We start from the raw sequence: 14535 nt of genomic DNA on the forward strand, positions 1-14535 counted from the left end.
TTCTGCTTCTTCTACCTCCTCTCCTGTCTCCTCTCCTGCCCCCTCTCCTGCCTCCTCTTCTGCCTCTGACTCTTTCTGTGACTACGACGATCTCGATAGTGAAATGTTGGCTGGTTTGTTTGAGGACTCTGACGAGGACGACTTCCTCCTCGTCAGATCTCCCTCCCCTAATGACAGCCTTTCTTCTTCTAACCTAGGGGATCTAGAAGTGCCCTCCACTCCTGTCCTCGGCTCCTCTGGAAGGGAGGACAGTGACGAGGAGGAGGAGGAGCCTGCTGCCAAGGTGCCACGATGGTCTGATGACAGCGACTCGGATTGAGGATGGTTATGAAAACCCAGGTACATTAACGCACATCATCTCATACATTTCAAATATTCTTTTCATGTAAATATTTCTACATTTGATCTGTCCTGTCTTGGTTTCTGTTTCTGATTCTGGTAGCATCTTGCACTTGGACCATCCATCATCTCCTTATGTAAATAGTTAGTTAATAGTTATTCAAACTTATTTAACTCTGTGGGGCAGCCTCTGCCTCTGGCGGGGCAAACAAAGCCCCAGACAGCCTCTGCGTCTGGCGAGGCTGTCCACAAACCCAGGCAGCGTCTGGGTTTTTTGTTGTTTTAAATCTTCCTCCTCGCTTTGACACGATGACTGGATTGACTTTTCTTTCCTCCTGGGCACTGTCTTTTGCATCAGTGATGCTGCAGGAAGCCCAGCAGGGCTGTCGATCCCTCGTGTGCAGGGCAGGATAGGATAACAACTTAAATGTGTGGTGAGAGAGAGAGAGGAAAGAACTATAAAACAAAGCCACTTCAACTCTCACCACCAAGAAAGGAGCATTTGAGACTTAATGCAGCTTTAAAAAAACACAAAAACACCAAACTCTGACCTAACAACCTAACAACATCTTCTGGAGCTCTGTCTTCTTCACAAGGACAAAAAAAGGTAAGTACGAGCTTCTGAGCAAATTCAACATTGAATATGATTGATTCAGTCATTCAAAAACTTACTAACCAATTTTTCTCTCACCGAATGAGCTTATCACTAAATATAATATGACTTGCATATTAATTTCAATATTATTTGTCTCTCATGGCCGAAAAAGTGAAGCATGAGCCTCTGATTTAGAAATAAAGTGACTTAGAATAGGGCAGAATTTTCAAAGCATCCATATAATCACATATTTATAACTGTATGATTCACAGATTGTCTTACCTCCTGAGCGGCTACCATTCACCGTCATTTATGTTATTGTGACTCATATATTACTTATTTAATAATTTATAGGTTATTTGTCTGTCTTACTATTCTTTATCATATTTTTATCTCCCCACCCACCGCCTGAGCTACTGCTGTTCACCGTGTCCTGAGGCCCCCTGAGCGAGGATGTAAACTGAAGCACAGAAATAAACATCATGTCAGTCCACTGAGCTGACTTTGTCACTCTGCTTTTAAAACTTAACTGCACTGATGTCAGACGTCTGAAGTGACACTATATATTGTGAGACTTTCTTTCAAATCACTGATATTTGGTTCATGTGAATCAGTTTGAAGCATCATAAAATGTAGTTAAACTGTTGCTAAGACAACCAAATTCAGCAAGTACACAGAGTCATTTTAAATCAGTTGAGACACAGATTCAACTTTAATGTGTCTATTAAAGGGGTCTTCAACCAGGGGTCCATGACCCCTAGGGAGTCTGCAGAGTCTGCATAGAAACCAAGTCAGAGGTAAACAATTTCAGAGACATTAGAAGAAAATGAGTCAGAATAAATTATGAGATGGTGCAATAAAAGTCATACATTATATTCCTTTCATATCTAATTCTTTAATTGAGTTTTTTTGGTGCAGAGGAGAAAATAAAAACATTGAAAAATCAGCAAATTCTTAAATGAATCATCAGACCATCAGTTGAGTTTTCCTACTCGCAGTACTGATGATGGCCATCAATCAGCTCATGGAGATAAACAGTCATTCAACTGCAAAATGAATTACAAATCCAGCAGTGATGCAGTCTGTGAGAGCACTGAGGACATTCTTTGTCACTGATGAGATTATTGTCCAACTGCTGTTCTCCCTGTGAGCGTTTACCTCACCTGACATTATCACAGCTAGCTATAGTGGGTCTGTTTGGTCTGAAAACACGTTGATTTAACTGTGTATTTTTAAGACATGTTAGACTCAAATTACTAGTTTCTCATGTGTTATTACAGAAGGTCTTTATATCTTTACACAAACATAGAATCTAAATATGCAATCGTCCTCTGGCATCTTGAACCACAGACAGGTTGAATTCTGCTGTTATCACACTACTGATGTCTCCTTGCCATTGGCTTGCACTTCTGCCCTCTCCCTCTTAAAAGAAGGGCTGATCCGTGCTTAGACTGCTGTGTTGATTTGGATACCTGTCACATAACTATTCCATTTTTCTGTGAGGTATGATGGATCTGCAGCCCGCTGAAGTTTGGTATGTACTGAATAATCAGTGTCTAACCATTTTATATCACCTATTAGTATAAACCTTCCATGGTTCTGCGTGCTTTTAAAAGTTCTATTGTAACAACTGAATGGAATTCTAATACAGGTCTATGGGGATGTTTAAAGACAACATGCAGAAGTGATCCTCCACCCTGAAAACATGAGAAAAGTCAACACAATAAGGTGTCATGCAGGAATGTGTGAACAAGATGCCAGATTATTATTATTATTGTTGTTGTTGTTGTTGTTGTCGTCGTCAGTAAACAGCTATCATAAGACCTAAAAACGTATTATTAGCCATTTGAAGTACATTTCTGGATGACAACAAAAAAACTGATTATTATACAAGAGGATTACAAAAACAAGATCAAAATAATAACTAAGACAATAGTAAATTAAAATAATACACTTTGTGCATATGCTTTATTTAGCCAAAAGTGTCAGACGTCTTATTTTGAACATGTCTGATAGAGGTGTTGTGTAATGAAAGCTGCTGGTGGTCTGGTGGCACAGGTCACAGAGGTCATTAGTGACGCTCCGTCTTCTTCGTCTTGTTTAGACAGTCCAGCTGCCGCTACTCTGACAAACGATCCAATGAAATGCTCCAGAGCTCAGGTGGAAAAGTCAGACAGCGCTTGTTTTTAACTCCGGGACGCTCCGGATTTAACATACGGGGTTTAGCCATGGCACTGAAGTACGGCGACAGTAGACTCCGCCCGCACGGGATATATTTGGCACACTTTGGGCACGCTTACGAGTGAACCCACAAGTTAAAGTTGAAAAAACGCATTGTGTCGAGCTCCGCCATTGGCTGCTGGCACACAGCGTATTTTTTTTTTCAATGGGCCGCCATATTAGGAAGCCAACCCCTCTCCGGTTCGGTTCAGAAAGGCAGGAGCACCAGGAGAGTTTGAGGGAAGTACTGCGTGCTGCTGAGCGCTTCAGTCCAAACCGTTATATCTGCAGAGCGCTGTCCGGCTGTGCTCCGTTCACGGTCTCTCATACGGGTTATTCAGCTTCTCCTCCACAATGGCGACCGCAACTCCGACCGGCCAGCGAAGCACGTGCGGCAGCGGCACACCGCTGAGCCCGACCAGGATATCCAGACTGCAGGAGAAGCAGCAGCTCAGGGACCTCAACGACCGCCTGGCCGTTTACATCGACAAAGTCCGCAGCCTGGAGTCTGAGAACGACGTCCTCCACCTGCAAATCAACGAGAAGGAAGAAGTGAGGAGCCGGGAGGTGACCGGACTCAAAGCCCTCTACGAGACCGAGCTCGCCGACGCCAGGAGGTGTTTGGATGACTCCTCCAAGGAGCGGGCCTGGCTGCAGATCGAGCTGGGAAAGATCAAAGCCGAGCACGAGCAGCTCCAGCACAAGTAAGCCGGTAACACGGAGCGTGCCACGCGCGGAGCTCCGCGCGCGCAGCGTTAGTTCACACGCTCACTTTGATTTTCGAGCCATTTTCTGCAGCTGTACGCAAGACCGGGAGGAGGGCACATTTAAACCGAGTTTAAACTTGGTAGTTACCCGCCCACCATTGTCTGCCTGCGCTGCTGTCGGTGACGGTGAGCCCGTCTACAGCGGAATAATTCCATAGATACATGAAGTTAAAGGTTGATGAAATCACACAAAAACAATTAATTTAGAGAAACGCGCGTGGCTTAATTAGACTGGCAGACAACGCAAGAGCAAGCGTTCATTGAAGGCGACACGGTGCCTTCAGGGTCCGCAGGCAGTGTGTTCAAAACAGGATTTCATGAGCCGTGAGTGACGCGGTGCACAGAATAACTGTCACCATCAAAATGTGCACAGTATTTATGAAATGATGTTTGTCGTCATCAACGTGCTCAGCACAGAACATAAGTGTGTGTGTGTGTGTGTGTGTGTGTGGACGGTAACAACTGTTACTCACAGCTGTTGACCTCGAGTGCATGAATGGACAAAGGAGGTGGAGTGTTTCCTCCTGAACGTGTTTCTGCTTATTTTTATATATATATATATATGTATATGTGTGTGTGTTGTGTGTGTGTGGGTGTGTAAGGAGTATATTATATATATTATTACTATTATCTATATATATATATGATGATTATAATGATATATTATGTATATATATATATATCTCTATGTTCTGATTTTAAAAGTCATATATATATATAGTAATGGATATATTTGTTGATGTATATTATAATGTGTATATATATATATATGTATTATAATATATATCTAATATATGGATATATGATATATATTATAGTGTATGTAGTAGATATACTTATTATGTATATATTATATATATAGTATCTATCTATATATCTTATATATGTGTTATCTATTATCTATCTCCATTGTCATCCTTTGTATAATATATATTGGTGTTACCTCATTCTCTCCTCATATAGTGTACGTAATCCTGTTCTGTGTTCATATCTTTCTACTCGCATATATGGTTATAATTCTCGAATCTATATCTACTTTATAGCTTATATCTCTACTTCTTGTATCTGGTCTATCTGGTGTGTGTATGTTCTCTCTCTCTCTCTCTCTCTGTCTCTCGACTCCTGATTCGTGTCGTATGGATCATTACCCACCATTCGACCCGTATGTAGGTATGTATGTATTATGCTTCTAAATATTCTAAAAGGCTGTTTCTTTAGTAAGCAGTCAGGCACACCGTGAGCCAGGTTCTGCTCAAGGTTTCTGCCTCTCAAAGGAAGTTTATCCTGCTGCTGTTTCCAAGTGCTTGCTCATGGTGGTGATGTTCAGTCTCTGTAAATATTATAAGTATGTGGAAAGTGTTATGATTTGGAACTATATAAATCAAATTAGGTTGAGCACAGCAGTGTTGTTGGAACAGCAGTGTGGTAGTCCTGTTCCTTTGGGGTGTGTGAAGTCCCACAGAATGACTGTGGCAGAGCTGCACTGTTGTTACCAAACAGACGCGTTAGAAGCACGCTGTGGAGCATGTACTCCATCCTTCATGCACATGGACTACACACAAGTGCTGAGCAGTCAGGTGTGGTGCTGGTGTGTGTTGTTGAACAGAGGAAGTGCTGTGTCCAACTCGCTGACGGTGTAACACAGGTGGCCCTGACGGCCTCCGTCACTCGGCCAGTTCACATTACCCATAGTCTACTTTGTAAACAAATGTAATAAAACAGTGTTGTTGTTGTTGTTGTTGTTGTTGTTGTTTTGTTGTTATTGTATTATTATTATTATTATTATTATTATTATTATTATTATTATTACTATTACTATTACTATTACTACTACTACTACTACTACTACTACTACTACTACTACTACAACAACAAGAAACTGAAGCTGAAATCCTTCCGACCAGGCACGGTATATCTCGGGTCTCGGGTTCACAAATAGTTTCAAGCCTTTTCTCTCCACCACCTGAATCGGCAGCGTTTCTTTTGCTATATAATTGGTTATAGCATTTGTTACGTGTCGCCATCGGTCGCTTTTTTGTCATGAGGCAGTTTTCTGTTGAAGGAGTTACCTTCACCAAGTTAGGTTTCTCTTTGGCAGCTTTCTTGGAAGTAAATCTTCTGAAGCTGGAGCATCCACGGGCGGTGTGTCCATGTTGTCTTCATGTTTAGAGGCACGCTAACCTGCCGGGAACGTGCTGGTGAGAGATCATGTGACCACCTAGGCCTGCTGCGGTGTGCTGCTGCACGCAAGTTACGTAACTCTTGTTCATCTGTCATTTGCATACTCAATAACGTAAATTTGCACATCGTTAAAACAACTATGACGATATTATCGTAAACATATCGCCCACCCCTACTGTGCACTATTTAATTGATCCATTTAGCTATCTAGGACTTTCCCCATGTTGAAATCACAGTAAAGGTGACGCACCACCAGAGATCTGTCCATGCCTCACACACAGACACGTCATGATGGGCAGTACAGCTGGCCAGCTTTGAGGTCAGCGTGTGCTACGATGATCATGTGCACCTGAGCTTCTTCCGTCTGTGACTTGAGAGTGAAGTTGTTAGATGGCTGTTGTCAGATGAGCAGCTTCACCACCAGTAAAGACACATTAAACACACCAGGCCTCCCTGAACACTCCCCTTGATGTGCTTGTGGCAAAGCTTCTGGTTTTACTCAACACTTATGACCATAACTGCTCCAAAATATTTTCTGCTCAATTTGAAACAAACGAAGAAACAGCCAGTTTAACCAGAAGAGCTGGTTTACTGCTGTAGTCTGCTGTCTGCTCTCTGAAGCTCTATGGTAACTTCTGTCTGCTGCTTCTTTATTTGGATGTTCCTGTGAATTGAGAGCCCAGCGGGTCAGTGCTTTTTCCTCCCAGCTAACGTGTCTCAGTAAAATGTGAGAAAGCAGACATACCACAGTACATTCCACTCATAGTTTGTCCACTTTAGCAGCGGTCCCACCCGCCCGTCGTAAACCCCCGAGCCACACCATGAGAAAATAACTGGCCCTTGTCCAAGCCAAGCTCCTCCAACTGACTTTACTCACAAACTCTTTGAAACAGTTCCACTGTTGACTTCGTTAACCCGAGCTCAGAACCCAGAAACTGATGTCCAACATGTCTTTGAAAGTGAAATATGTGGCTCAAACACATTGTCAGGATTTTTTTTTATTTTTTTTTATCAGTGTTCAGGAATTTACTTTAACTTATCATAATGCAGTCATGACAAAAAGTTCCAGGTGGCAGCTCTTCTGTGTTTTTCATTTTTGACTTCTGCTCTGAGCTGTTTTGGCCACTAGAGGACGTGCTGTACTGACTGCTGTGAACTGACAGACTCAACCTGCCTCTGCAGGAGTAACAGTCAGCTGCACTCACTGTGCCAGGACCAGGACGGTGTCTCCAGTCACCCCAGCAAGACTTAACATTCAGTCAGTGCGGCTGACAAGTAGCCAGTTAGTGTTCAGTAGTGGAAATGTTCATTTAATATATCTGTCAAAGAATTTGGGATGCTATAATATATATTTTCATGTGTAGAAATAACTTCAACAACTGCATTTCTAACATGTCCCATACTGTGTTTTGCTCCATGTTGTCAAAGTTAAATGATCTCCTCTGCAGTGTAAATGGTAAATGCACTGTACTTGTATATTAAGTCTTCCGACCACTCAAAGTGCTTTTGCACTACATATCTCATTCACACACATTCACACACTGATGGCACAGCCTTCAGGAGCAGTTTGGGGTTCAGTATCTTGCCCATGAACACTTTTTACAACGATCCATGGAGCATGGTTATCATACATATCAGACAACATATGTTGATACCGATATGCCTGTGATAGGCCAATAAAATCAGCGTAGTGATACATGTCTGCCTGTACAGAGCCATTCTGTCTGCTCCACCATGTTTGGTTTTGGTACAACGTGTCAGAACTGTCTCAGGAATAACTTTGGTCTTCAGGTTTAAACTCTGACTCACCCAGTCTTTTCCTCCACCTTTCAGCTACAGCAGAAAAGATTCTGAGGCGGCTGGAGCTCAGGCCAGGCTGAAGGACCTGGAAGCTCAGCTGAACTCTAAAGATGCCATGCTGGCTACCGCTCTATCTGAGAAGAGAGGCCTGGAGGCCACACTGGCCGACCTGCAAGAGCAGCTGCAGGAGGTACAGCACTGCTGTAACATGAATGTGATGAGGCTCCACATATCAGTGGAGTGATGTAGAGAGATCAATGATGCTTTGTTAAAATCCAAATTCTGTTTGTGAATATGATCTGCTTCTGTCTTTCATCTGTTCAAAGCTGTGTTTTTGTGTTGTCAGCTGGATACAGGTCTTGCTCAGGCCAAGAAGCACCTTGCTGATGAGATGCTCCTGCGTATAGACTTGGAGAACCGCTGCCAGAGTCTGACCGAGGAGATGGACTTCCGTAAGAGCATGCACGAGGAGGTGAGGGTTTGACATGAAGTCTGTCCGTTCTGTTGTAGCTGACTGATGTGTGAGAACACATTTGTCATGCACTCTGTATTTTGCTGGATAACACTGATCACACATTGACCAGCCATAATATTCAGACTCATTATGTAACAACACCATTATCCCACTACTCTAAATGCATTTTAGTTATTAGAAATGTCAGCATAATGTGAGTGAATGTTAATCTGTCAAACCGACCCTCGGTTTGAGTTGATGAGGATGGTCTCGGACCCGAGTGCTGACTGTGTGCTGTGCTACAGGAGGTGAAGGAGGCTCGGCAGCGGTACGAGACCCGACTGGTGGAGGTAGACTCCGGACGAAAGGAGGAGTATGAGTATAAACTGACCGAGGCGCTGACTGACATGAGGGCTCAGAATGAAGAGCAGATCAAGATCTACAAAGAGAACCTGGAGAGCACCTACCTGACTAAAGTATGAACACACACACTGTCAGCACACACACTTCTAATTAGCCCCGGTCAAAGAGCTGACTGTCAGTACTTGCTGCGACAGGAGAAGGTATCACTGTCCAGTGTTCAGTTTATCAGTCGTGCTGTTGTCTTATTATAGAATATGTCACTTAGTCAGTTTAGTCAGTGATAGGAAGGAGGACGTTTGACTAAAGTATGTGGACAGTCAAACAGAGCTTTTCATCAGATGTTGGACCAGTCGAACATTAATGAGGAGGACAGTACATTTTAATGATTTCTCATGTCAATTATTTATTCACCAACCTCGTCAGTGAATAGAGGCTGTAAGCGCCTCCCCTCAATGGCAGCCAGCACCGAGCCGCACACAATGGCAGTATAAAGAATGGACAGTGTATGCGTGATGTCGCATAATGGTTTTCAATGCACCGTTTGGAATCTCAAAATATGACGCACTGGCTGCCGCCATGTTGGCTGTCCTGTCTCCTCCGCCTCCCAGCTAATCTAAAAATCATCAAAAACATGGAGCTGCGTCAGGCTGAATGAAGCCTGGCTGCTCAAACAAGCCACCTGTGACAGCACCCACCTGTCAGTCAGTGTCCACACTCTTAATCCTGCATAACTTTAAGCCTTAATATAATGTGAACAGGTGAGTTGTATATAAATTCACCCTCAGTACAGTTGTCATGAACGGGGAAATTAGCTACAGAGACCAAAACTGTTTTTTGTACCAGGCTGTAAACATGTTTATTTCTGCTGTGAAGTTGGACATTTGAACATGGGGACTTATGGAGACTGACTCACTTCTGGAGCCAGCCTCAAGCGGCTGCTCGGGGAGTTCTGCATTGGTTGTATTTCCCAGCCACAGAGGTTGTCGCTGAGGTCCAACACTGATGTTGGCTGATGAGGCCTGGATCACGTTCCAGTTCCAACCAAACGTGTTGGATGGTGTTGAGGTCAAATCCCTCCACATCAAATTGGAGAAATAATTTCTTTGTGCCGCTGACTTTGCACATGAAGTTGTGCCATGTTAGACACACACACACTTATATTTATATTTATTTATAGATATAAGATTATATATATATATATATATATATAATATATATATATATAATATATATATAATATATATATATATAAATATATAGAATATATAGATAGATATATATTCAATATTCATATTCCATAGTCATTCATTCTCACACTCACTTCATAGGAACAGTGAAACAACACGTCAGGCTGACAGAGCAGGAAATTCACACTGCAGCTCAACAACCCCAAGATAACATTACAATAACGCTTGATAAAAGTGATTTCTCTCTTTCTCTGTTTACTTTGGAGCTTTAACAAACTGGTGTCACGTCCAGGTCATGGTTTGTAATGACATCATGATAAGACCACAGTCTGACCACAGAGGATATGACAGAATATGTGGAGCAGTATGTAACATGAAATGAGTTGTTGATCCCACTAAATGTGTAAGCGTATGGTTTCACACTCTATGCTGATTGTTTCTCTTTGGTGTCTTGATTTGGAGGACCGTTTTTTTTCTGAAGTGAAACTGTAAGTGACACGTTCAGAAGCAAACATACCTCTTTACTAACTTCCTGTGTCAGGAAGTGACTGACACTGCTCCGTTCCTCTTTAACAGTGTGTTGTGTTGTCTCCAGATGGAGGACCTGCGCCGCTTGTCTGAGATGAACGGAGCATCAGCCAACATGTCCCGAGAGGAGCTCAGGGAGTCGAGCCTGAGGATCGAGACCCTCAGTGTGCAGCTGGCAGGACTGCAGAAGGAGGTGAACGTCTTATTAAATAATAAACTTCATAAGCAGCAAAAAAAATCTAGAATCTAATCTACTTATTAATGTTGTGATGCTGGAATGAAATGTAGAGGGCATGAACATTTAGATAGTTATGAAAAGCTAAAGATGAGATCAGGTCTTCATAAAAACCAAATGATCATATGAACTCCTCTCAGATGTTTTGTGATGTTAAAATCACTTCTTTTTGATCACAGTATCAACTCAAACTGTCTGAGGTCTGACTTGACTGGGTCATCTTGTTTAATGCTTCAGTGGTGTTGAGATGGCAGCAGTCAGTCACCAACCTCTGGAAGTTCTTTGTAACATTAGAGGACAGCGGTCTGTCCTTCAGCTGCTTTTGAGTTAACACCTGTGATTGCCGTTGGTTCTCTTTTGAAGTTCCTTGTTCAGTTTATCATTTTTTATTTGAGTGATTTCACTGGAGCAGGTATCAAAGCCTTGCAAGTGTTCTGACCTGCTCTGACCTCCTTGTCTATATTCAGTCTCGTGGGTGGCGTGATCGTATAATGGAGCTGGAGAGCGCATTGGCTAAGGAGAAAGACACGAGCCGCAAGCTGCTGGCAGACAAAGACCGCGAGGTGGCTGAGATCCAGGCCAAGATGCAGCAACAGCTGAACGAGTATGAACAGCTGCTGGATGTCAAACTGGCTCTGGACATGGAGATAAACGCCTATCGCAAACTTCTGGAGGGAGAAGAGGAAAGGTGAGGATCAAGAACGTTTGCAGATAACGATGACAACAGTTAAACAAAGTTTATCCGCTGAGTTGTAACCGTGGTGTCCCCCCCCCCCCCAGACTGAAGCTCTCTCCCAGTCCTTCATCCCGTGTCACGGTGTCTCGAGCCTCGTCCAGCAGCCGCAGTGTGCGGACCACTCAGGGAAAGAGAAAGCGCATTGATGTGGAGGAACAGGAAGCCAGCAGCTCGGTGTCAATCGCTCACTCTGCCTCAGCCACAGGACCCATCTGCATCGACGAGATCGACACCGATGGCAAGTTCATCTGCCTCCACAACAGCGGAGACGAGGTGAGCGTTTAATGTTTGTGTGGCGACAGAGCTGAAAATCTGACATCTGGTATCCATACACACTGTACTGTATGTGTATTCTCAATGATTGTGTCTGATTTAGGACCAGGCCATGGTGGGTTACGAAATGGTTAAGACGATCGGAAATGATGCAGCCACCTACAAGTTCACACCCAAATATGTCCTGAAGGCTGGCCACAAAGTCACGGTAAGAGTGTAAAGTGTGAACTCACTGAGGATCCTCACAGTGGGATCAGTCTAAAGTCGGGTCAGTCCCTGACACAGAAATGATTCTGCCTTAAGATGGTGCTAACAAATGTCTTCTGTCAGTCTTTGTCTTATACACAACCATGAACATGTTTAGTGTTTAATAAACAAAGAGAGCCAGGTAGAAGTAGTTGTGGAGGTTGAATGATAAAGAGTGACTGAATGAGAAGTGATGTCTAATGTTCCCACTCAACATGGTCGTTCATGAAATCTTCGATAGCAAAATCTGTTTGAAATCCAGTGTGCATCAGCGATTAATCTGTGAACACATGAAATAAACACACAGCATCACAGCGTGAGGTCTCTGTCGTGGTACGACTGCTGTTCTTTGTTCAGGCTCATAGGTGAAGAAAACCTGTCGTTGATTTAATGTTTCAGTTGAGTTTCTCTAATGTTTCTACTGTTCACATTTGAGGAAGTGAAGCTCTTCATAGTGATGAGAGCGCAGAGCTTCCTCTGCACGGAGTCATGTCTTCCTGTCTGCAACACTGTGCTCTGTCACAAACATACCACATAGGCGTGCAGCTCTCCGTCGGTGATGGCTGTCTGTAATGATGGTTGTGGCTACATTCAGTTAACTGTGTATGTCATGGGAGGGACAATGCATGACCAGAACACTGGTCGCTGCTGTGTTGCAGAAATAAATCACAAACCCTCATGCTGCCATGTTTTCAGACTACACACTCCGCTCAGTGGTAAAGAGTCCAGGCTGCAGTCAGGATGTTAAACTGTGTGCAGTCAGTAAACCATGCAGTTTATCTTCAGGCCACTAGGAGAAGGTGAACTCTTGAATCTGAGGATGAGCCCTCGTGTCTGTCTGCAGGTTTGGGCGTCTGATGCTGGCGTGAGCTCCAGACCTCCCACAGACCTCGTGTGGAAGAACCAGTCCTCCTGGGGTTCAGGGGAGGACGTGGACGTGGTGCTGATCAACGCTCAGGGAGAGGTGAGACCATAAACAAATTTCCGTCATGTCTGATGGTTCACTCTTCACACACTCATGTTCTAGTCACTGTTCTCATGTTTGTTTTTTCTTGTGTGTCGGGGAGAAAAAGCAAAGTACCTGTGGATCATTTTCTGTCTGTGTGTGACAGGAGGTGGCAAAGAGAACCACAACATACAAGACAGCAGTAGAAGAGCAGGGTGAGGAAGATGATGACAGCGGAGTGGAGGCCACTGAGGAAGACCCCTTCCACCAGCAGGTGAGACTACATTAGTAGTTAATTTAAACAAAGCAACAGACAACGTGCAGAAACTACTGAAGGTAAAAGTGGCATGTTCTAGAAAACAATATAGTAAAGTGACCATGATATAAATAATATTGCATAGGTGACCATGGTAATATTGTAGATTGTAAGGTTGAGATCGGATGAGTCGGCCATGATGAGCAGTAGTGTAGAGTCTGACAGCAGCAGGGATGAGGGATCTGTGGAACCTCTCCTCCTTACACCGTGGGTGCAGCAGTCTGCTGCTCAGGAGGCTGATTCTATCCAACAGATCGATCTTCATGTTGATCTCCATGTCAAAGTGTCTTCAAACGTCAGAGCGTGTCGCCTCGTGTTCTGAAGGTGCCATATTTGTTTGTGTGCAGGGAGACCCTCGCACTGGAAAGAGAGGCTGCTCCATCATGTGATCCCAACCAGCACCTCCTCCTCTGAGCCCAGCCACTCTGCTGCCAACTGTATTTCTACAACTATTTTTCTATCTTTTGTAGTGTATTTCAACAAAATGTATAAATTTAATTTTATCTTTTTATTTCTCAGAAACATGCAACAAACTGACTTTTTGTAGAAAAACCAAAGTAACTTGGTTATTGAACAAAACTTGTAGTTCAGGAAAAAAAATGGAACGAGCAGCTAAACTCAAGGACGGGCTGTGTCTTTAAGAAAACAGTGTTTTTAAATAGATTTTAATTTTGTTATTTTATATTTGATCTTATTCTTGTTGTTAATGTTATTACATTTAGGCTTTACGTTAGCAGAAAAGCCACAGGGTGTCAGTGATTAGTTTAGGTCATTAGATTGTTTTTCAATTTGCATAAATCAACTGTATGATGTTCAAATGAGGACACTAAAACTCCAACAGTCTGAAGCTCGACTGGCCAAATGTTCAGCAGCATTCTTCTGTTATCTTTAGAAAGAAACCATGACTGATTGTATGATTAAGATACAGAGTTATCTTAAAGCCCCTTCATGTGTATGAAAAAGGTCTGACCTGGGGACAGTACACAGAGCTCACCAGGTCTTAAAAAGTCCAGTGACAACACACACGGGCTGTAATGTGATGAACTTCCTTTGCAGACTTTGAATAATTTGCACCACTAATTAAGAAGTGTTGATTGTATTCTTAACTTTGATATTTGAAGTATTTTTTTTGTGTTGGTGTGTTACTTTGCATGCTACGGTTGTAATCTTCATAGTTGAATGATTAAAAGTTGTTTTCTTGTACTCTTGTCTCGCTGCCTTTTATTCCAACTGCACCGTGTAGAAGACAGGGTGGTTCAAAAACATGAAGCATGGCAATCAAGAAGTCAGCAATACTACTAATAAACAAATATATGAATGTAATGTGTATATTAATAAACATAAATGCA

At 43.0% G+C, this 14535-nt stretch overlaps 1 protein-coding gene across 1 annotated transcript; it reads left to right on the plus strand.

The window, feature by feature from the left end:
- Window positions 1-1829: 1829 nt before the first annotated feature.
- On the plus strand, window positions 1830-14132 carry lmnb1 (lamin B1). The gene is made up of 11 exons (XM_027283506.1): window positions 1830-3858; window positions 7936-8092; window positions 8249-8374; window positions 8662-8832; window positions 10502-10627; window positions 11137-11357; window positions 11450-11678; window positions 11782-11886; window positions 12769-12888; window positions 13037-13144; window positions 13534-14132. The coding sequence occupies exons 1-11, from the start codon at window positions 3509-3511 to the stop codon at window positions 13573-13575; spliced, it is 1755 nt and encodes a 584-aa protein (XP_027139307.1). The 5' UTR covers window positions 1830-3508; the 3' UTR covers window positions 13576-14132.
- The last annotated feature ends 403 nt before the right edge of the window (window positions 14133-14535 follow it).

Source organism: Larimichthys crocea, chromosome I, assembly GCF_000972845.2.
Source record: "Larimichthys crocea isolate SSNF chromosome I, L_crocea_2.0, whole genome shotgun sequence".
Taxonomy (NCBI): domain Eukaryota; kingdom Metazoa; phylum Chordata; class Actinopteri; family Sciaenidae; genus Larimichthys; species Larimichthys crocea.

What these genes read in the sequence shown, in the direction of transcription:
- lmnb1 (XM_027283506.1), top strand. Translation starts at nt 3,509, where the DNA reads ATGGCGACCGCAACTCCGACCGGCCAGCGAAGCACGTGCGGCAGCGGC. An exon ending in GTAAGAGCATGCACGAGGAG is followed by an intron (nt 8,375 to 8,661) that starts GTGAGGGTTTGA and finishes GCTGTGCTACAG; the next exon opens with GAGGTGAAGGAGGCTCGGCA. An exon ending in TGGCAGGACTGCAGAAGGAG is followed by an intron (nt 10,628 to 11,136) that starts GTGAACGTCTTA and finishes GTCTATATTCAG; the next exon opens with TCTCGTGGGTGGCGTGATCG.